The sequence below is a fragment of the Periophthalmus magnuspinnatus genome, chromosome 19 (assembly GCF_009829125.3).
Source record: "Periophthalmus magnuspinnatus isolate fPerMag1 chromosome 19, fPerMag1.2.pri, whole genome shotgun sequence".
Classification (NCBI taxonomy): Eukaryota; Metazoa; Chordata; class Actinopteri; order Gobiiformes; family Gobiidae; genus Periophthalmus; species Periophthalmus magnuspinnatus.
In genome coordinates, this window is record NC_047144.1 from 7,048,614 (window position 1) to 7,069,200 (window position 20,587).

Here is a 20,587-nt window from a genome sequence, read left to right on the forward strand (position 1 = left end):
TTGTTGGTAATATATTGAATGTTTTGTAAATCTCATAGGCCGATATGTCAGTGTAGTGCAATACTGTTATCAAGCAGTGCTCACACGTACAGACCACAACAGTGACAGGCCATCTCTTCTCTTCCTCATCAATTCACACTTACAGCAAGTTAACTGCACCCGGACATTGCATAACTAGGAACTCAGCTGTGCCCGCTGGTCTCGCTTTTTGCATCTCTAAGCTAATCAACTTTGAGCATTCAACTCCCAAAAGTGACCTTGCAAAGTGAGTTAGTTGTGGATATCTACTGCTGGCTGTGCAGAAGAAGGAGCATGGATCCAGGAGGCCCCGGGTCCAGGACTGGAAGGACTTTCTGGACTTTCTGGGTGAGCTGAGCAACAAAAGTTAAAAGTTGTGAATATATGCTACCTATGTGATAAGGTATTTGCTTTTCTTGGCCAACTGATAAAAGACAGGAAACATGTGTCTTTATTCTTTTAAAAAGAAAAAAAATTAAGACACCAGACCATGTTTAGTTATATTTAATTATAAATTATACTATACTAATACTAATTATATCAGTAAACACAACATTGCATTTGAAATTGACCTTTTTTAATCAAACTAATAATTTAGTCCCCTTATGTCCTCTAGAGGGCAACATTCCCATGTGTTTTTGATGTTGCTCTTAAATTGTGAAGAGTGCATAATTAAGTACGGTACATAATACTCAATCTGTGCATAATACTCAATCTGTGTGAATGGATTGAATTTTGAGAAGTGATGGACTTCTCAAAATAAACAGAGGTCCATCACAGAGACTTCTGTTTAATTTGGCTTAACAAATAGCAATATCTCCCCCCTTTTACTGCTGGTAGGAATCACATTGGTGATAGTCTGTGTCTTTTAACCAGTTTACACAATTTGTCTCAGTTTTACACAAGACGTCTTGTGTAAAAACATGTCTTTAGAAATGCATATTATTTCAACAGTAGTCCCATTTAGTAAAGCCATTGAGCTATTATTGACTGATGACACATCCACTGTATGGCATTAAACGTAATGGAGACATGCACCAAGTTTTACAGTATGATTGCATGTTTGTGTGTGTGTATGTATGTATATATATATATATATATATATATATATATATATATATATATATATATATATATATATATATATATATATATATATATATATATATATATATATATATATATATATATATATATATATATATATATATATATATATATATATATATATATATATATATATATATATATATATATATATATATATATATATATATATATATATATATATATATATATATATACACACACACACATATACACACAAACACACAAACATAGTGTACCGTTAAATTACAGGAAATGATTTGAACCACTGAAGTATGTTGTCCAGTAAATGATAATCTTATGGCCCTTTTCTCCGCAGAACTACATCACAGATATTGTGGGCCGATTTCTCCGAGCAGAACCTCCTGGCACCGAAAAAAATGCTACAAACAACGTCAACTCAACACCAACCAATGATGAGCTATTGGACAGTCATCATAAAGACAACGCCACTGAAGAGCGGGAAGAAGTGCATGTTGATCCTGCATTCTCTGTTGGCTCTACACGACCTGTTGTTTTGTGGGACACCGGATCAGAGCTTCAGCCAGAAATGAGGCAGAACATAGAACAAGACGAAATGAATGAGAACGATGATGGTAAAAAAGACAAAGAGATAGAAACTGGAAACGATGTTGTGACTTACCTGCCCATTTCTTCAACAACAATAGACAACCCCGAACAAAGCAGTGATGTAATAAGAAATGATGAAGAATTGATGCCAAAGATACTTGTTGACAGTCAGGATGAAATGATCAATATCGACATGAAAGTGTCTAAGCAATACTGTTCAGAAGAGGCTAACAAACCACAAAGCAAAGAGCAACTGAATGCAATTTCTAAAGAAGGTTTTAATGAACAAAACACTTATTCAGCTGTGGAGCCAGAACTTACCAGCGAAGACACAAAAACTGTCAAACAAACGTGTTGTGAACAACACGATGGAAAACTACTACTAAGTGATAATATGGATTTGGAGGAGTGTGTGTCAATTATAGAGAAACAGGAACACGTAGAGGCTGATGGGAATGAAGAATCTGCAAGTGTTAAATCAGACAGAGATGGCAACAAAAATGCAATGGAGGGAACAGCAGAAATAAAAAATATGACAGATGAAGATCGATACCGTGAAACAATGTGCTACGATGTCCTACAAAACACACATTTAGAGTTAACACAACAAAACACTTGTATGATTGAAGTGACTCATACCAGTGATGAGGGATTAAATAGGATGAACACTGAAGATATGAAGAAACCACACAGTTTAGTTTTGGAGACAGAAAATTTGTGTAAACAGGATGACATTAGTGAATCTTATGAAGAAGATGTGGTTATGATGCAGAATAATCCGGACATAGAAAACCTGGAAAAATTGTCTGACATGGAATCTTTGATGTCTGATAACACTTGTGTCGTTGTTGAATCAGAAGATGATGAAAAAGAAACTGAATTTCAGAAAGAAGAAATTGAAATGATGGAAAATGATGATGATACAATGACAAACCAAAATGCAGCGTTTGATTTAGTGGATGGAAACAATGCAAAAGAAACATGTCCTGCTCTAATTATAGATAAAGATATCACTCAAACATATACTTTGGAGGAGACTGATGGTGAAAGTAGCACTGAAGAATCAACAGATATGAACAAAGATGATCTGAATAAACTACACTCTTCTATGGTTTTGGAAACAGAAAATATGAGCAAACAAGATGACAAAAATGAAGTTCATGATGAGAATAAAGATGATAAGGTTCTGACGCAGAATAATCTGGACATAGAAAACCTGGAGAGATCGTCTGACATGGAATCTTTGATGTCTGATAACACTTATGTCACTGTGCTGGAAGAGAAGGAAAGTCATGTAAAACAGGAGCTCACAGTCGCTATTACAGCTGATGATTCTGTTAAATCAGAAGATGCTGAAAAAGAAAGTGAAATTCAGAAAGAAGAAATTGAAATGATGGAAAATGACAATGACGACGTGACAAACACAAATGCATCATTTGACTCTGAGGATGGAAACAATAGTGTTATAGATCAAGATATGATCCAAACATGTACTTTGGAGGAGACCGATGGTGAAAGTAGCACTGAAGAATCAACAGATATGAACAAAGATGATCTGAAAAGACAAGACAATAGACAAGAAATTGAAATTATGGAAAATGACGATGATACAATGACAAACCAAAATGCAGCGTTTGATTTAGTGGATGGAAACAATGCAAAAGAAACATGTCCTGCTCTAATTATAGATAAAGATATCACTCAAACATATACTTTGGAGGTGACCGATGGTGAAAGCAGCACTGAAGAATCAACAGATATGAACAAAGATGATCTGAAAAGACAAGACAATAGACAAGAAATTGAAATTATGGAAAATGACGATGATACAATGACAAACCAAAATGCAGCGTTTGATTTAGTGGATGGAAACAATGCAAAAGAAACATGTCCTGCTCTAATTATAGATAAAGATATCACTCAAACATATACTTTGGAGGTGACCGATGGTGAAAGCAGCACTGAAGAATCAACAGATATGAACAAAGATGATCTGAATAAACTACACTCTTCTATGGTTTTGGAAACAGAAAATATGAGCAAACAAGATGACAAAAATGAAGTTCATGATGAGAATAAAGATGATAAGGTTCTGACGCAGAATAATCTGGACATAGAAAACCTGGAGAGATCGTCTGACATGGAATCTTTGATGTCTGATCACACTTATGTCATTGTGCTGGAAGAGAAGGAAAGTCGCGTAAAACAGGAGCTCACAGTCGCTATTACAGCTGATGATTCTGTTAAATTAGAAGATGCTGAAAAAGAAAGTGAAATTCAGAAAGAAGAAATTGAAATGATGGAAAATGACGACGTGACAAACACAAATGCACCGTTTGACTCTGAGGATGGAAACAATACTGTTATAGATCAAGATATGATCCAAACATGTACTTTGGAGGAGACCGATGGTGAAAGTAGCACTGAAGAATCAACAGATATGAACAAAGATGATCTGAATAAACTACACTCTTCTATGGTTTTGGAAACAGAAAATATGAGCAAACAAGATGACAAAAATGAAGTTCATGATGAGAATAAAGATGATAAGGTTCTGACGCTGAATAATCTGGACATAGAAAACCTGGAGAGATCGTCTGACATGGAATCTTTGATGCCTGATCACACTTATGTCATTGTGCTGGAAGAGAAGGAAAGTCGCGTAAAACAGGAGCTCACAGTCGCTAATACGACTGATGATTCTGGAAATGTTAAATCAGAAAATAGTGAGAAAGAAAATGAAATTCAGACAGAACAAAGTGAAATGACTGAATATGACGATGACAGCATGACAAGCCAAAATGCAGAGCTTGATTCTGAGGATGGAAACAATGCTAAAGAAACATGTCCTGAACCAATCGTAGATCTACCGTTTACTACCGATGTTAAAAGCATCACTGAAGAATCAAAAGATTTGAACAAAGATTCTATTAAACTACACACGTTTTTTGGTTTGGAAACTGAAATTTTGAGCATATTAGACAACCAGACTGTTCAGGATGAGTATAGTAAAGTACAGGTCACAGACGAATGTAACATACAAGAGGTTGAGCCATGTACAAGCAAACGGGAGCACACAGCTGCTATTGGAAAAGAGAAGCCTGGCAAAATGGAACAAGATATTTTTGAAGAAGAAAGTGACAACAAGGATTTTAAAACCAAAGTTATAACACCCAATATGGATGATGCAGCAAATGTTGATCTAGAAACACACATTTCCAGATGTGGTTTGGATTTTAAAGGATTTTTTAACGTAGCTGATCCTGCCTCCAGTGAAATGGGAAGTTCCATGGGAAAGTTTGATGTTACAATCAAATCTGAAGGAGGGCCTACACAGGAACAGGCTATTGCATTTAAAAATATCCCCCTGGGTGAGGGCGAAGGGCAGGAGCGTCCATATTCATATAAGGAAAGCAGAGAGGAAGTTCCTGACTACAACAATGACTCCAACAATGGAAGTGCTACACAAAGGTTCCTGGAAGTAACAAATTGCAGGGAAAACCAGACCACCCTATTACAAGAAGAGGTGGAGAGTCGAGCAACAAAACACCTTCAAACCAGTGCCACTAGTGAAGGAGAGGGCAGTTTGGAAGATCCTATGGAAACACAACTCATCAAGAACAGTCTGGAGGAGCGTATTGCGGAGAAGACCCGACTATCAGATATGCTTATGAAAACTACAAGTGAATACTCAAACTTTGAAACAAATTTTATGGAAGATGTGGATGAGAAAGGAGAAGATCTAAAAGAAGCAGAAAAGGAGATTGGATATGAAATGAGGAAAGGTTTATGTGATATTGACACTCTTGATGCTGATGTAGAATTGCAAACTGGATTTCAGAATTTGATCTCTTTGGATCAAAATGAATACAATGTACAGATGCTGGAAAGACCTTTTGTAGAGACGGAAACTACAAGGACAGATCTTTTGGATGCAGAAGAAGGCTTGTTTACATTTGAGGAAGACGTCACAGTGGTAAAAAAGATAAGTGATGGCTCTAGTGAATCTGTCAAATCAGGATCTGCAGATGAAGATTGCACAACTGTATCAAATGACAATGTAATACCTGATGTTGTCCACTACGAAATCTCACCAGACGCATTATCAGTCGAAGATGAACACCAAAAATGTGCCTTAGAGCAGCAGATATTTGATGATGTGATTGAGGATGAAATTCTTGATTTGTGGATACAGCATACTTCGATGGAGAGCTCTGAAGTGACTGAAGAGGACCAAGGCTATGAGGAGAGTCTGTGTAAAATACCAGAAGAAGAGAAGGTAGAGTCGATGCCTGAATTAAGCATAGAGTGTGACGTTAATGTATCTTTATTAACAACCGAGTCAGGTTTTTCTGACCAGTCTTTGAACATGGAGACATCACACGAATGCAATAAAGAGGAACAAGATTCACTAAAAGAAGAGCAAATAACTAATGTAAGTTGTGCATCAAATAAATCTGAGGGCATGAATGAAAGTTCTTTAGCAGAGCCTGAGTTAGAAACACCATGGAGAGAAGATTTGGGCACAACACCAGAAAGCACAGATGATGCCGATGAAGCTATAACATCACAAAATATTGACAGTATAATGTCTCTGTCAACTCCGGTAATGCAAGACAATAATACATGTTCAGTGCAGATGGATGATAAGGAATTTACAACATTAGGAACAGTTTATGAACCAGAGACATTGACAACGGACCAATCAGACTTTTTCACTGAATTGAAAAATACAATCTACACGACTGATACATACGAAACCGAAGAACGTCAGTTGCTTGAACAAGACAAGTCAAAAGTGGAAGCACTGTTAGAGTTTGAAAGAATGGAGGATATGGATAAGGTATTTATTTCAAACCTGAATGCATTTATATTGTGATCATATGCTAAATTAACGTGTTGATATTTACAGGTAGATGTGAAGGAGTTAGACTTTACTCCACAAAAGTCAAGAATTGCGGTCAAAAATCCAAAAGTGAGGCCGCCTAAAGATTTTCGTTTGCTGCTGCATAAACCCTCACTTGAGCCTTCACCTTCGAAACCTATGGCATCACATGTTCCCGCTGGTGTTCCTGTGGGTGGCTTGGGCATCGGGATTAAACTACCAGGTTCAAGAGTTAATCATCAAAATATATAAAGTAAGCATATAGCCTATAATTTATTTAGTATAATTTGTTTTGTTTTTTTTCTAGGCCTTGGAACTGGTTTCCCTATTTTAAAAAAGACAAGGAAAACAGCAGAAGAAGAAACCCAAGTAACTACTCAGGTATGAATGTGACAGTTTTTATTATTATTTTCTTTTCTTTTTTTAAACTTGTGTAATTATACATGTTATTATGGTATTTATAGGAGAAAGAACCAATCATGGACGATGGTGATAAAGTCAAGCAAGAGGACTCACCACAAAGACCCAAATGGAAGCCTCCAAATCACCCAGGGTAAACTGCACATAGACTACATTAGACTGCTTTATCTGTGTAATCCCTCAGTCGTCCAGGTCAGATCCATAGCAAAAGGCGAAGTGTAAATCTGTCAACTGGACAAATTGTTGTATGAGTGAAGACGTTTCCCTGCTCATCCAAGCCACTTCTTCAGGTCTGAACTGAAGAAACGGCTTGGATGAGCAGCGAAACTTCTTCACTCATGAGTCTTCCCTCATACAACAGTTTGTTCAGTCAACAGATTAAAACTTCGTCTTTTGCTTAGACTGCTTTAGTTGAATACATTTAAAGAATGAACCAGTTAATTTATATCTGATATTTTTTCAACAGTTTTGGAAATCCATTGCTGTCAGAACTCAAAAGTAAGCTGAAGAAGACAACGAAAGAGTAAATGTATAGGCCTACTTTTTCAATTTTGTATGTTGTGCATAAATGTTAAATGTGTTGCTAAGATAACAGTGAAATATGTATAGCAAAAGAATAATTCAATTATGTGAACTGGACAAAAGCTTTAGAGCCTAGACGTTTCGCCACTTATCCATGCAGCTTCTTCAGTTCTGGTCAGATTGTTGGTTGACATTGACTTATATCTGAAGGGAGGAGCTAAATACACTGAAACTAACACACCTGTTGTTTACAGTTTCTGTTTGGTAGCTAGGTTAGCTAGTGTGAACTGTGCCTGAGTCATATTTTGCATAATCGTTCAGGCCCCTAATGGGTGCTCTCATACCTATCAGTATACTGGCTATCACTATTGTTTTCCTTGTTAAGATTTATGTCTGAGGATGGAGTTGGAAAAAGGAGATAAATTATGTCTAAGCCCCACAATCCTATTCAGAAATGGATTGTCTTTGCTAAGAAAAACTGCCTCTTTAACACTCCTCTCAAAAGATTTATTTTCATTGGCTAAGATCTGTACCTCACTACTGTCAAAGGAATGGTTATTGTCTTTGAGATGGAGATCTAGAGCAGACTGAGGTCCAGAGGTCCCATGTTGGTACATTCTCTCATGGAGTGGCTGCTTAGTTTTTTTCAATATAAAGCTCACTGCACTCTTCACTACAATCAATGGAGTAGACCACATTGCTTTGTTTATGGCTCAGGGTTTTGTCCTTTGGGTGAACCAGTTTCTGTCTTCAAGTGTTTGCAGGTTTGAAAGCTCTCTTAGATCTATTAAAGGCACATCTTGGACATCAACAAGCAGAGAGGGCTTTCTGCATGTGCATGTCTTCACTCTAAAGCTTTTTCCAGTTGACAGAATTGAATTTTTCATATCACGCCTGCATGACTCAGGGATTACTCGGGCATTGAAATATGGATTTTGTAAATTTTATAATGTACATTTACAGCTATTTAATTTCTTATGTTGTTAAAAATTGGTAAATGTGACTCTAAGAGAAAAAAATTAGGTATGTAAATTTGATAAATAAAATCTTTTTTCAATAAATATTAAGCTTCTTCTTTGCATTTTATTTTGTTTAATAAAGCATGATTAAAAGGAGCGTCATGCTTAAGTTTTATGCCATTTCCATATTTTAGTGAATTACAATTTACATGATGCCTGTGTATTATAAAAATAAAAATAAAAATGTATTGTGCAGTTTTTGAAGAACCGCTAAGTGGCAGTGTGAGCATCTTGTGTTGACTCGACTGAACGTAGAATAAGACGGTCCCGTGCTGTGATTGGTTGAGTCTGGCTTTACGGCACACATTCAAAACTTGTGTCGTCGCCGTCCTACATGCTTTGAAACTTTGGCTACATTTTTATGGATATTCATATGTTTTGTTGGCAAGTAAACAACGATCCAGCGCAATGTTTTAAGCTGTGAACCACGTGATCCAGGCGACAGTTTGGAGTGGTGAGTATTTATCTGCTAGCACCATGGTCCAACATAGACACGTTAATCATCTGATTTAGCAGAGAAAACAACAACAGAGTTTACAGATATTGATATCTTACTTTCTACGTAATAATACAACTTGATTATACGACTGACATGCCATAAATTAGCAACTTTAGCCGCTGATTAGTTGTTTACTGACAGTTACTCGTGGCTGGCGACAGTTGCAGTTCTATGGGCAGCTCCTTACAGCGTTTCAAAACATTAGCCCTAACTAAAATACAGTGTAAAAATGATACTCAGATTTAAGTCGTTTGCTGAATTGCTGCCAACATGCCAGTAATATACCTATAAACGTATTCTCTCTATAAATGTATTCTCTGTCTCTCTTTCTTTCTCTATCTATCTATTTTTTTATTTATGTATTTTTTGGTTCATTTTTTGGCAGAAAACGCATGAAGTTTCTAATAGGAAGACCTGCCTGAATAAACTAGAAAATCTATTTTGTGTGGGACACCAGTATTAATACAGCATGGCCAATGAGACCACAGAAACATCTTTTGACAATCAGAAACAAGAGGATGAAGACTGTTGTGAGAATGTCCCCCCTGTATCGGTTTTGTGTGAAACAGGCCCCGCAACGCCAAAATCAACTTGTAGTGAAAAGGGGAAGACACGTTTGACTGGTCTACAGACTGGTCTCACTCCCATTTTAAAGTATCTCAATACTGGAAATAAATGTAAAGCAAGTAGTGCTTCAATATTATCTTTTGGAGACAAAGAAAACCATGCCTGTTCTGTGCTAAATGAAAACCTCCCAGAAATCACCCTGCTTGATGTAACGTGTGACTCAACTTTGAATGCTACAAGAAGTTGTGACAGTGTACCTTGTACTCCAGTTATTCTTAAAGAGTTTAAGAAACCTCTGCAAGTTTTAGATGTAAACCTCAACTCAAAACTATGTCCCACTTCGACCCCTATTCACTGGCTATATGATGAAATCCTACCTGAAATGACACTTTTGGATGATACATGTGATTCCACTATGCCCCTGACAAAACAAGACCGGGTACATTCAGATAGTGCACCTGGTACTCCAATTTGCCAAGTAGAGACACCTAAAAATCCTGTTGAAAAGGTTGTAGAAACTTCAAAGGGAAGCCTCACTCTAACCCCCAAGCCTGATACAAGTTATGATGTGTCTTCAAGGTTGGGGTTTCCTTTTCAGACTTCTGATGAGTCCTCACCAAAAAATAGACCTTTGGAAACATGTGAAATTATGTTATCAGAAACTGCAAAACTAGAAGTAACCCAATGTTCTCTGGAAAAAACAACTTTCACTGGCAATTTAACCCATTCAATAAGTTCTGGAAGTGGAGTGTCTGATAGCATTGTGGAAGATGTTAAAAAGGTCCAGCTTCAAGTCACCCAGGATATTTCTATGAGCAGTACTTTCGAAAGCAGCAAATCGTCATCAGAAAATAGTACACAAAAGATGGAAAAGACTCAACAAGCTGCTGAAAGTCATCCAGTGAACATTACATGTGATTTAATTACATCTAATACGTCAGTTCAGTGTGAAGGATGGCAATCTTCAGGTTGTAACTCTAAAAATGTCACTTCTGAGCTTCAAATTGAACTTGTCAAAGCCTTACCTAGAGAGGAGCAAAGTTGTATTTCTGACTACACTGAGAGAAAAAATCAAAACAAAAATGTATCCCTAAACGGCACATTTACTACTGTTCAGGGCCCAACTGATGCTGCAACGCATGACCTACAGAACAGAACACTGGATCTTCCAACAAATAGTTGTAGTCCACTCATGGCAGAAAATGAAAATGCTAATATGAGCACAAAGCAGGTGAGCCCGGAATCTTCCCTAATTTTGAATGACGATTGCACAGGTTCAAAATTGAGCCAAAGTTGTGCAATGCAAAATCAGACATTTGAAAAGGACTCTCTTCACAAATCTGGTGGAAGTACAATTTCAGAACAAGCTGGTGTCACAGTTGCAAGTCTTCAGAGCACATTTGAAAACCAACCAAATGGGACAAGTACTTACACAGAAATAACAACGATGGGTGACAAGCAGCATGTCACATCAGAAAAGTCCTCTCCTTCCCCAGTCAAAAATGTGAACACTACTGAGCCCAATCCTCCAAAGACGTGTGAAAATATACAAGCGACCATGGATTCTAATGGCAAATTAACTGAGCCTCAACAGAGCACTTTTAATGTCAACACACCAATAAAAGAAGACTGTGGTTCTCCGGGATTCAGTGCTGGCAGTAGGGAAGCAAAGGAACAGCCTCTGTGTGATTCAATCATTCATCACAACACATTCACTGAGAGCAACAAAGCTAACACTTTCAGTTTGGATAGCACAATTGATTTTAAATCTGACCCACTGGTTACATCAACACCAATGCCCACCAGTAAGGCATTCAGTTTTACTGTAGAAAGAGAAGATGACAAAATCGCAGTGGCACAGAAGAAGCTGTATGGAGAACAACACAATAAGCCACTTTATCAGGTGACATCAGAAATACCTTCAAATATTGTGTGCGACCGGAAGACATTTTTGCCCCAACCTACCACAAAGCAAAATATGCTCTCCAAGAAGGTGCCATCGCTGCTGTCAAAGTTTAAGCCGGGATCCTTACTTCCAAAACGTCATAATTTACCTACTTCTGGCCTGCCAATGAAAACAAACACTGCTCAAATCCTTCAGCAGGTATGGTTTTCTTATGATAATGACCATAATGAATCTCTTACATTATTGTGTTGACAATCAATTTTATGTCTTTGTCTAAGACCACAGAAATTACATGCTCTTATAATTTGAGATCCACAACAGCTGGTAAGATTTTTTTCTTACTTGTATATTTAAGATCATCCAATTGAATGGTTATTTTGTTTTTGCCTCCGTTATTTTAAAGTATGATATTCATTCCTTTGATATTGTCTGGAAGGAACAAATTTTCTGTATCTGTTTCGGAGTTACAATGTGATACTTTTTATATTTTAGCTGCTTTAGCACAAAAGCAGCCTATCTCTGGCCTGCAAAAACCAGCAGTAACCAGCATACCTTCGGGCATCCATAGAGCAGGACATGGCTTCAAACCACCGCAGGCAAAAAGCGTCTCTTCAGGCTCTTCAGGCTCTTCAGGCTCTTCAGGCTCTGATAAACCTGTTCGGGGTACATGCAAATTTGTCTCTTGTTTGTTTGTTGTTTATACATCTTTTAGGAACAAACTTACTCTTTTACATAGGCACTAACCCTGTGACTAAGACTGCATTACCAGCCAAGAAACACCCCTTACCGAAAACTGATGCCTTACCTGCTCCAAAGAAGAAAAAGATGGGTAATTTGTTCATAGATCCAATCTGTTTATTTTACGTGTTATGTAGTTATTAATGCGAAGCTGTGTGCAATACTCTTTTTCAGATACTCCTTTGCCATCCACTAATGTTGAAGCTTCTACAGCTTCTTCAGACACAGTCAAAGCCAAAAGCCTGAAGCCTCCTTCACACAGCCAGAGAACCTTCCCTGCCAAACCTCCAAAACATGGTAGACTGCTCTTCCACACAAGAGTCACATTCACTTTCTTTAGGTTTAATCTGTCTGCTGTTGTAGATGCTGCAGTAGTGCCATCTGATGCTACAACAACTTGTGACCCAACCAGTAGTGTTAGGACTTTGAGACCACCGTCTACCAGTCTCAAGGCCCCCATTACTAAACCCCCGTGCCAGCGTGTGTATATATATATATATATTTTTTTTTTTATTATTAACATATATATATATATATATATATATATAGATATAGATATAGATATAGATATAGATATAGATATAGATAATCACATCACAACAATCTTTTATATTACCAACAGGTTGTGCGACCTGCAGTTCACTTCAGGAACAGCTTAAATTGAAAGATGAAGAAATTAAGCAATTAAAAGAAGGTATTTCTTCTGATGAATGCCATTTATTATTGAAGGTTTCTTGACTAACAATTGAATTTTCTCAGAACTTCTAAAATGGAGCCAAAAAGAAGATCCAGCAACATAAACGATGTGAATGGAATCGACTGAATTTTGTTAATATAATGTGGCAACACTTTTAGCTAATTTTATGTGTAACAAAACATTGTAAATTTTGATAAATATGTACGTTATTGGTTAATAAAAGACCCATAAATAAAATCTTTACAGTATTGCTATACAGATATTATCCTTTACCATTAAATAAACCATTGTATCTATACAAAGCAACAAAGTCATCTCTCCTATAGTCTATGCACACATACATTTATACATACATAATATAACAATAAACACATATTTGGCTTAAAAAGTATTTATTCTGTTTATTTTTTATGTTGTGAGTTCAATAAATACTCAAATTGAAAATATATTTGTTTTTATTTCCGCGAGTTTAGTTTTAGCTGAACACTTGAGCACTAGGGGGCGCTGTCACGAGTCTCATGTTCAGCCTGGCCTGTTTGTTACGCACTTCCTTTACCTAACGCAAGCGCCCGGCAAGGCTGTAGCACGCCTTTTAACTGCAAATCTGGATTTATATATCACTGTAAAGCACCATAAACTCAGCAGGAGTCATTTCGCTAAAACTTAGGTAAGTTTATTACGCAAGGTTCATCCTTCATTCGGGAAGAAGACTGTTTTATGTGCCGCTATTTTTGCGGATTAAACATGCGGACTGGTGCGTTAGCTTATGGCTAAAGTTAGCTTCTCCATAGCGCCATATTGATGTCATTTGCTTTAAACCAATTTAGTAAAGTTTATTCGGACATACATTCGAGCTGGTGGGGTTGTACTGCACTCACAGTGTAGTCGACTTCACTTACTGTTCTGTAGCACGTCCATCAGTGGATAAGGGGCTGGATCAGCCCAATTCAACCTGCCAATACATGCCATTTGGGGATTTCTTATTAAATATTATCGATTCCAATTTGACCTCTTTTATGAGGTCAGTCTGATTTGTCTGGGTTATCTGTTGCTAAGTTGCTTGAGCATAGGATGTATGTTGAATATAAAACCCAGTTATCAGAAGATGTTTTTCAGAGGTAGTTATAAGCAGCTAAGACTTTGCATCTTTACAACAGTACTGTATAGTAACGCTGTACAGATGGATACAAACTGCAGCATAATCAGCTGCTATGATTTTCTATTACTATAAATAAATGTAGTTATTGCAGAGCTTAATGGAGTTCATGTAAATTAAAATAAAATTAATAATAACTTAATTTCTTCTAATTTTCTGTTTTTACAGACTAAGACCCATCTTCAGAAATGTCGCGTTTCTTTGCCACCGGCTCTGACAGTGAGTCAGAGGAGTCCTCGTCTGCGGATGAAATCGCGCCCAAGGCCCCTGGAACCACCTTCAAGCCGTCAGTTCATTATATTTATGTCATACATCAACCTGTTACTATGTTTTTGTAAACACTTTCATTTTGTTTGTTGATAGGGCTTTGCTGCTTAGTGATGATGAGGAGGACACCAAAAGGGTTGTGCGCAGTGCAAAAGATAAAAGGTTTGCTATATTAAAATTTTAACATACGTAAGATATTTCCAGTACTCGGTATGTTCTCATGCATATTTATTCAAATCCTAGATTTGAGGAGTTGACAAATCTCATCAAGACAATTCGCAATGCCATGAAGATTCGTGACATGTCCAAATGTCTGGAGGAATTCGAGCAGTTATGTCGAGCGTTCACAAAAAGCAAGAATATTGTGGACAAAGAGGGAGTTCCATCTTTCTACATCCGCCTCCTGGCAGATCTAGAGGATTACCTCAATCAGGTTCACATTTCCCTAAATGTTAATTAGTATTGAGTTTATGCTAAAATACTGATAGAACATTTTACATTTTGCTTAAGCTTTGGGAAGACAAAGAAGGCAAGAAGAAAATGAACAAAAATAATGCAAAGGCCTTGAGTACACTGCGTCAAAAGATTCGCAAATACAACCGGGACTATGAAACAGAAATTGTTTCTTATAAAGAGGTAGCTTATGTTTCCTTTCCTTTTTTCTATTCTTTAGACTATGTTCAAATATTTTGCACATTGTTTTAGAACCCTCAAGAATCTGCTGATGAAGAGGAGGAAAAGGAAGCTGCTGACTCTGGTAAAATTACAACACATAAGCCTCTTTACTACTTCCACAGTTCGCTCAGGGTCACCTTGGAGCGGTTCTGTTTGGTGCGGGTTCCTCCAGTCGAGTTGTGTTTTCATGTTTAGGGCACAGCTCTGGGACCAGGGGCAGGGCTCTGCTCCATGATATATTGACGTCTCCTAAACGGCTGAATTATTCTTGTAACTATAAGGCCAATTTCAATAGTTCACAAAAAGACGTTTAGAAATTCCAAGTTTGTGGCGCTGTGAGACGCGGCTAAAGCATAAAACTACCTCTGGTTTGTTATCAGCTCTTTCTGCATTTATTTCATTGGGTACATTTATGTAATTCATTGGGTTTGGCTCGTGTTGGATACATTACACACTGGAAATATATATATTTTTTAATGCATTTTTATCAATGCACTTTTTTTTTTGGCGTTCATTGATAAAGCGGAAACAACTGTTGTATTCATCCAAGCTTTGTTTTGTGAAGCATTTTGGCTCAACATTTAAGTTGCCATAACTTGAAATACGGAGGTGAGAAATTATCACTTTATGGTTTTCTGCGTTTTGCTCTTTTGTTTTCGCCTGGCGCTGCTTTCTCTGGTCCCATCATCTCATTTGGTCATTAACCGCGCCTGGAGTTGTACTGTTCCTGCCCCTCCAGGGTCCACTTTGGACTCCTTAAAAGGAGCAGTACAGTTCACTTTAGACAGCGGAGATACTTGTAGCCCGCACCGAACCAGTGGAAACAATGCTATAGTAATAAATTCAAAACGGCAAAAAAACAAATCCACATCTTAAATCTTGCAGGTGACTCTTCTGGAAGCGAATCAGATGAACCCAAGGAAAGACTCACCGCACAGAGCTTCTTAAAGAAAAAGACTGAGGGAATTCCAGATGCCAGCAAGTTCCTCAAAGGGGCAAAAGGATCAGGGGTAATATACAGTTGAACAGTTGGACTAAACAGTAATTCTGGAGGTCAAATTATTTTTCAATTTCAATAGGATGAGTCTTCGTCCAGTGATGAAGATGATGAGGATGATGAAGACTGGGGTTCGGACTCTGTCGGCAGTGGCAGTGAGAGCTCAGAGGAAGGGGAGGGAAAGAGCTCTTCATTAGCTGTTGTCTTCCTCAAAAAGTAATAGCATTAGTTATTGTATTTGTATCATTTAGATTTTGAGTTTTGAAAGATGATCTTGAGAAAGAATTTAACCAAAACCATTTTTAATTTGTTAAATTCTTGGCCAATAGGACTCAGGAGAGTGAAAAGGGTGCAGAAAAGAAGCTTGGAAAAAAGAAGAAGATTAAGAAGAAAGACCGCATTGAGGAGGAGCCTGAGGAGGGGGAAGGAGAGGAGGTCGAAGGAGGCTGGGAGAAAGTAAAGGGTGGTGTCCCTCTCGTCAAGGTGAGGCTGAACTGTCATTCTTTTGATGTAGGCTTATAAAGAAATATGATAAATGTAATAGCCTGTCATGTATTCACATGTTATATAAAATAACACATTTAATGTTAAAACATGTGACGATGAAAAATACATAATTTATCATGAAATATTACTCACCATTGTAATTTACTTGGATAGCCATTTTAATGATTTGGGATGCCTTTTATTTTCAGGAAAAGCCTAAAATGTTTGCAAAGGGAACTGAAATCAACACAGCTGTTGTGGTTAAGAAACTGAATGAGATTCTGCAGGCAAGAGGCAAAAAGGGCACAGACAGGTAACAAGGTGGCATTAACATGTGTTCATATGTGTGTATGAAAGATTAAAAATGTACTAATAATACTGTTTTCAACAGGGCTGCTCAAATTGAATTACTTCATGCTCTGGCAGGCATTGCAGCAGAGAATAACTTGGGTCAGGGAATCCTGGTTAAAATCAAGTTCAACATCATTGCTTCTCTGTATGACTATAATCCCAATTTAGCAGCCTTCATGAAGGTTAGTATTACACAAATATAGACTTTTTCAAATGATTTGGCAAAATTACAGGATTGCCATTAATGAAGCAATATTTGGAAACACTTTTTGTATTTTAGCCTGACATGTGGAAGAAGTGCTTGGAGTGCATCGATGAGCTCCTGGACATTCTGTTTGAAAATAACAACATCTTCATTGGAGAGAATATAGCAGAGGACAGTGAGAACCTGGCCATCTCAGACCAGGTAATACATTTATCAGGGAGTCTGTTCTAGTTTTAGAACTACCAACAGTTCACATATAAATAACAATTGAACCTAACAGCCTTTCAGGGTGAGAGGCTGCATCTTAACTCTTGTGGAAAGAATGGATGAAGAGTTTACTAAAATCATGCAGAACACAGACCCACACTCCCAAGGTTTGAAATTATGTTTTCTGCTCCTTGTTGTGCAGACACTGCCGTCTTTTTATCGCTATTGACTAAAGTGAATATTTTTATGTATCATTCCAATAGAGTATGTGGATAATCTGAAGGATGAGGGTCGGGTCTGTGGCATCATTGACCGCTTGCTCACATACTTGGAAAACAAGGGGAGCACTGAGGAGATTTGCCGCGTGTATCTGCGGAGAATAATGCACACGTACTACAAGTTTGACTACAAGGCTCACAGACGCAGCCTTGGCCTCCAGGGAGAGACCAAGGTTAGCAACTGAACATAATTTAATTACTTGTGTTGACTGAATGTTTCTGACAATGTTATTTTGTGTGAATTTTAGTCTGAACAGGATCAGGAGGAGAGCGAAGGCGAGGATAGTGCTGTGATCATGGACCGACTCTGCAAATTCATTTACGCAAAGGATCGCACTGACCGTATCCGTACATGTGCCATATTGTGTCACATCTACCACCATGCGCTGCACTCCCGGTGGTACCAGGCACGAGACCTGATGCTCATGAGCCACCTGCAGGACAACATCCAGCATGCAGACCCCCCTGTGCAGGTAGGGATCTATCAACTCAAATCAATCAAATATTATAATTTAATATGTAAGTGATATAATGGCCTTCTTTCTAGATCCTCTACAACAGAACTATGGTCCAACTGGGAATCTGCGCTTTCCGTCAAGGCATGATTAAAGATGCTCACAATGCTTTGCTGGACATCCAGTCATCGGGCCGTGCCAAAGAACTTCTGGGTCAGGGACTGCTTATGAGGAACATGCAGGAGAGGAATGCTGAGCAGGAGAAAATTGAAAAGAGAAGACAAGTAAGACTTTTATTTCTCTTTTCTCGTTGTTTGTTTTTGTTTTGTTTTTTTTGCAATATATAAAAAAAGAATGCCTACGTGAGTTCAAAGGGATTGACTTCAGAATATTAATCTCATTTCATAGTAGTTCTGATTTAGATTTTGTTTCTATGCATTTTATTTTCATGAAAAATATCAATGGAGAAATAAATTACACTTATTGTCAACTAAATATGTTTTTAAAAGTTAGTCCCCTCTACATTCTGTTTGAATACAGAAGGATTTGGAATCTGAATCCTAACCAAGAACCATTAACTTGTGTCTTGTCTCTCAAATGTGGAAGACATCACTCGAATTCTTGTTGCATTCAGTACAAAATCTACAACCTACTTTACCTCAGATAAATAAGTTTAGTGCCTTGCTTGCTCATTCTGCAGAAATCCACACTCTTTCTTAGTCCTCTGCATTATTTTTTCTATACTTCTTTCTGATTGGATAATCCAACTGTTAATCACACCCAATAGAAATTGGGAAGACTTGATACAGTTCTATCCACACACTTTGACAAAACTTGACAAATATGTTAGATTCTGGCTCGCCAGGCAAAGTGCTCATAGGATAACTGCCAACTTCTTCTTCAGGTGCCCTTCCACATGCACATTAACTTGGAGCTGTTGGAGTGTGTGTACCTAGTGTCTGCTATGCTCTTGGAGATCCCCTACATGGCCGCACATGAGTTTGACGCCCGCAGAAGAATGATCAGCAAGCAGTTTCACCACCAGCTCAGAGTGGGAGAGAGACAGCCCCTTCTTGGTACACCACTCTCCACTACAGTCTACTGTTTTCTAAAGGAATATGTATGAAACTGATAAGTTTTCGGTTCATATTTTTAGGACCCCCAGAGAGCATGAGGGAGCATGTGGTGGCTGCCAGTAAAGCCATGAAGATGGGAGACTGGAGAACCTGTCACTCCTTTATTATCAATGAGAAGATGAATAGCAAGGTGTGGGACCTGTTTCCCGAGACACAGAGAGTCCGAGAGATGCTTGTTAGGTCAGTATTTACTGTAAGCTTTAATTTGCTGTGGTAGTTTGAATTGTGATGTACATTTTTGTTGATGATTTGTGTTGTAGAAAAATCCAGGAGGAGTCATTGAGGACCTACCTATTCACATACAGCAGCGTGTATGACTCCATCAGGTAGGCTGTTAACTGTGTTCAGAGATTGTGGTTTGATTATTTAGAAAGAATGGTGATGTTTTTAACTGTGATTGTGCTGCAGCATGGAGACACTGTCGGACATGTTTGAGCTGGAGATCTCCACAGTACACAGCATCATCAGTAAAATGATCATCAATGAAGAGTTGATGGTGAATCTGAGTTTTTAACTTTATCCCGTATACAAAGTAATTTTTTTGTGTAGCTAAATGCACATTTATGTACTCTCAGGCATCTCTGGACCAGCCCACTCAGACAGTGGTGATGCACCGTACAGAGCCCACGTCTCTGCAGAACATGGCGCTACAGCTTGCCGAAAAACTGGGCAGCCTTGTGGAAAACAACGAGCGTGTGTTCGACCTGAAACAAGGCGTATATGGAGGCTACTTCAATAGAGGTATGTTCAGTTTGCCTTTTTTTTTTTTTGTCTTTGTAATGTATTGTTAAAGAAATTATTTTGTCTTACAGATCAAAAAGGAGGCTACCAACAGAAACAAGGGTATCAGAGAGGTAACAAAGCATAAATTTATTTATTTTGATATTTTATTACCTTGCTTTCATAATTTGGATCATAATGTTGTTTTACAGATCAAAAAGGATCTTATCAGCAGAAACAGGGCGGGTATCAGAGAGGCGGCTACAGAAACCAAAACCAGAGCAATTATTGAGCTTTGATTGGATTTCATTGCTGTTCATTCCTACATAAACCTTCTATGTTATGCACTTCAGAGCATTTTGTAACCTGAAACACAATTGGGTGACTAAAATGAAGTGTATTTGAATTGAAGTGCTTTTAAAGTTGAAAAAGGACCCTTGCTGAGTGGGAGTGGGTTACTTGCAACTGTCAGTAAGTTAATAAGAATAATTTCACAAAAACAAATAAACAATTTACAACTTAAGTTTGGAGTCTCTTGTTTTTTGGGGGATTTTTTTGGAACGACGTTGTCGCCTCCTCTAGTAAAAGTATATTTATGAGCAGCATATTTACTCAAGTAAAGTATCTTAGAACAATTTAAGATTAGCTTACTTATTACAATAAAGGCACAGCAAGAGGCTCTGAAAAAAATGTGAAGTAGAAAGTA

General features: G+C 37.7%; 4 protein-coding genes across 4 annotated transcripts; all 4 read left to right on the top strand.

Annotated features, from left to right (window-relative positions):
- The first annotated feature begins 168 nt into the window (after positions 1-168).
- Positions 169-4,698, top strand: LOC129457195 (protein PFC0760c-like). Its single transcript, XM_055229820.1, has 3 exons — positions 169-366; positions 1,445-4,646; positions 4,694-4,698. The coding sequence occupies exons 1-3, from the start codon at positions 313-315 to the stop codon at positions 4,696-4,698; spliced, it is 3,261 nt and encodes a 1,086-aa protein (XP_055085795.1). The 5' UTR covers positions 169-312.
- On the top strand, positions 4,600-8,540 carry si:ch211-136m16.8 (uncharacterized). The gene is made up of 5 exons (XM_033984994.2): positions 4,600-6,538; positions 6,608-6,803; positions 6,888-6,961; positions 7,045-7,133; positions 7,467-8,540. The coding sequence occupies exons 1-5, from the start codon at positions 4,805-4,807 to the stop codon at positions 7,525-7,527; spliced, it is 2,154 nt and encodes a 717-aa protein (XP_033840885.1). The 5' UTR covers positions 4,600-4,804; the 3' UTR covers positions 7,528-8,540.
- Positions 8,541-8,815: 275 nt separating this feature from the next.
- LOC117386815 (uncharacterized) lies at positions 8,816-13,331 on the top strand. Its single transcript, XM_055229525.1, has 9 exons — positions 8,816-8,995; positions 9,426-11,711; positions 11,792-11,837; positions 12,006-12,176; positions 12,250-12,342; positions 12,426-12,548; positions 12,615-12,731; positions 12,874-12,945; positions 13,011-13,331. Exons 2-9 carry the CDS (start codon positions 9,510-9,512, stop codon positions 13,049-13,051), a joined length of 2,865 nt encoding a protein of 954 aa, XP_055085500.1. The 5' UTR covers positions 8,816-8,995; positions 9,426-9,509; the 3' UTR covers positions 13,052-13,331.
- A 114-nt stretch (positions 13,332-13,445) lies between these two features.
- eif3c (eukaryotic translation initiation factor 3, subunit C) lies at positions 13,446-20,402 on the top strand. The gene is made up of 23 exons (XM_033984172.2): positions 13,446-13,615; positions 14,273-14,390; positions 14,468-14,533; positions 14,615-14,804; positions 14,882-15,007; positions 15,077-15,128; positions 15,932-16,056; positions 16,126-16,259; positions 16,373-16,526; positions 16,739-16,842; positions 16,921-17,062; positions 17,161-17,286; positions 17,366-17,459; positions 17,556-17,743; positions 17,819-18,043; positions 18,118-18,309; positions 18,930-19,101; positions 19,182-19,341; positions 19,422-19,487; positions 19,570-19,657; positions 19,737-19,902; positions 19,974-20,015; positions 20,094-20,402. The coding sequence occupies exons 2-23, from the start codon at positions 14,293-14,295 to the stop codon at positions 20,171-20,173; spliced, it is 2,790 nt and encodes a 929-aa protein (XP_033840063.1). The 5' UTR covers positions 13,446-13,615; positions 14,273-14,292; the 3' UTR covers positions 20,174-20,402.
- The last annotated feature ends 185 nt before the right edge of the window (positions 20,403-20,587 follow it).

Excerpts from the sequence above, each read along its gene's own strand:
- LOC129457195 (XM_055229820.1), top strand. The coding sequence starts at position 313 with ATGGATCCAGGAGGCCCCGGGTCCAGGACTGGAAGGACTTTCTGGACT. Across the intron at positions 367-1,444 it reads GGACTTTCTGGACTTTCTGG|AACTACATCACAGATATTGT; the intron begins GTGAGCTGAGCA and ends TTTTCTCCGCAG.
- LOC117386815 (XM_055229525.1), top strand. The coding sequence starts at position 9,510 with ATGGCCAATGAGACCACAGAAACATCTTTTGACAATCAGAAACAAGAG. Across the intron at positions 12,177-12,249 it reads CTCTGATAAACCTGTTCGGG|GCACTAACCCTGTGACTAAG; the intron begins GTACATGCAAAT and ends TCTTTTACATAG. Across the intron at positions 12,732-12,873 it reads TACTAAACCCCCGTGCCAGC|GTTGTGCGACCTGCAGTTCA; the intron begins GTGTGTATATAT and ends TATTACCAACAG.
- eif3c (XM_033984172.2), top strand. The coding sequence starts at position 14,293 with ATGTCGCGTTTCTTTGCCACCGGCTCTGACAGTGAGTCAGAGGAGTCC. Across the intron at positions 14,805-14,881 it reads TAGAGGATTACCTCAATCAG|CTTTGGGAAGACAAAGAAGG; the intron begins GTTCACATTTCC and ends ATTTTGCTTAAG. Across the intron at positions 19,102-19,181 it reads AGAGAGACAGCCCCTTCTTG|GACCCCCAGAGAGCATGAGG; the intron begins GTACACCACTCT and ends TCATATTTTTAG.
- si:ch211-136m16.8 (XM_033984994.2), top strand. The coding sequence starts at position 4,805 with ATGGAACAAGATATTTTTGAAGAAGAAAGTGACAACAAGGATTTTAAA. Across the intron at positions 6,539-6,607 it reads GAATGGAGGATATGGATAAG|GTAGATGTGAAGGAGTTAGA; the intron begins GTATTTATTTCA and ends TGATATTTACAG. Across the intron at positions 7,134-7,466 it reads AAGCCTCCAAATCACCCAGG|TTTTGGAAATCCATTGCTGT; the intron begins GTAAACTGCACA and ends TTTTTTCAACAG.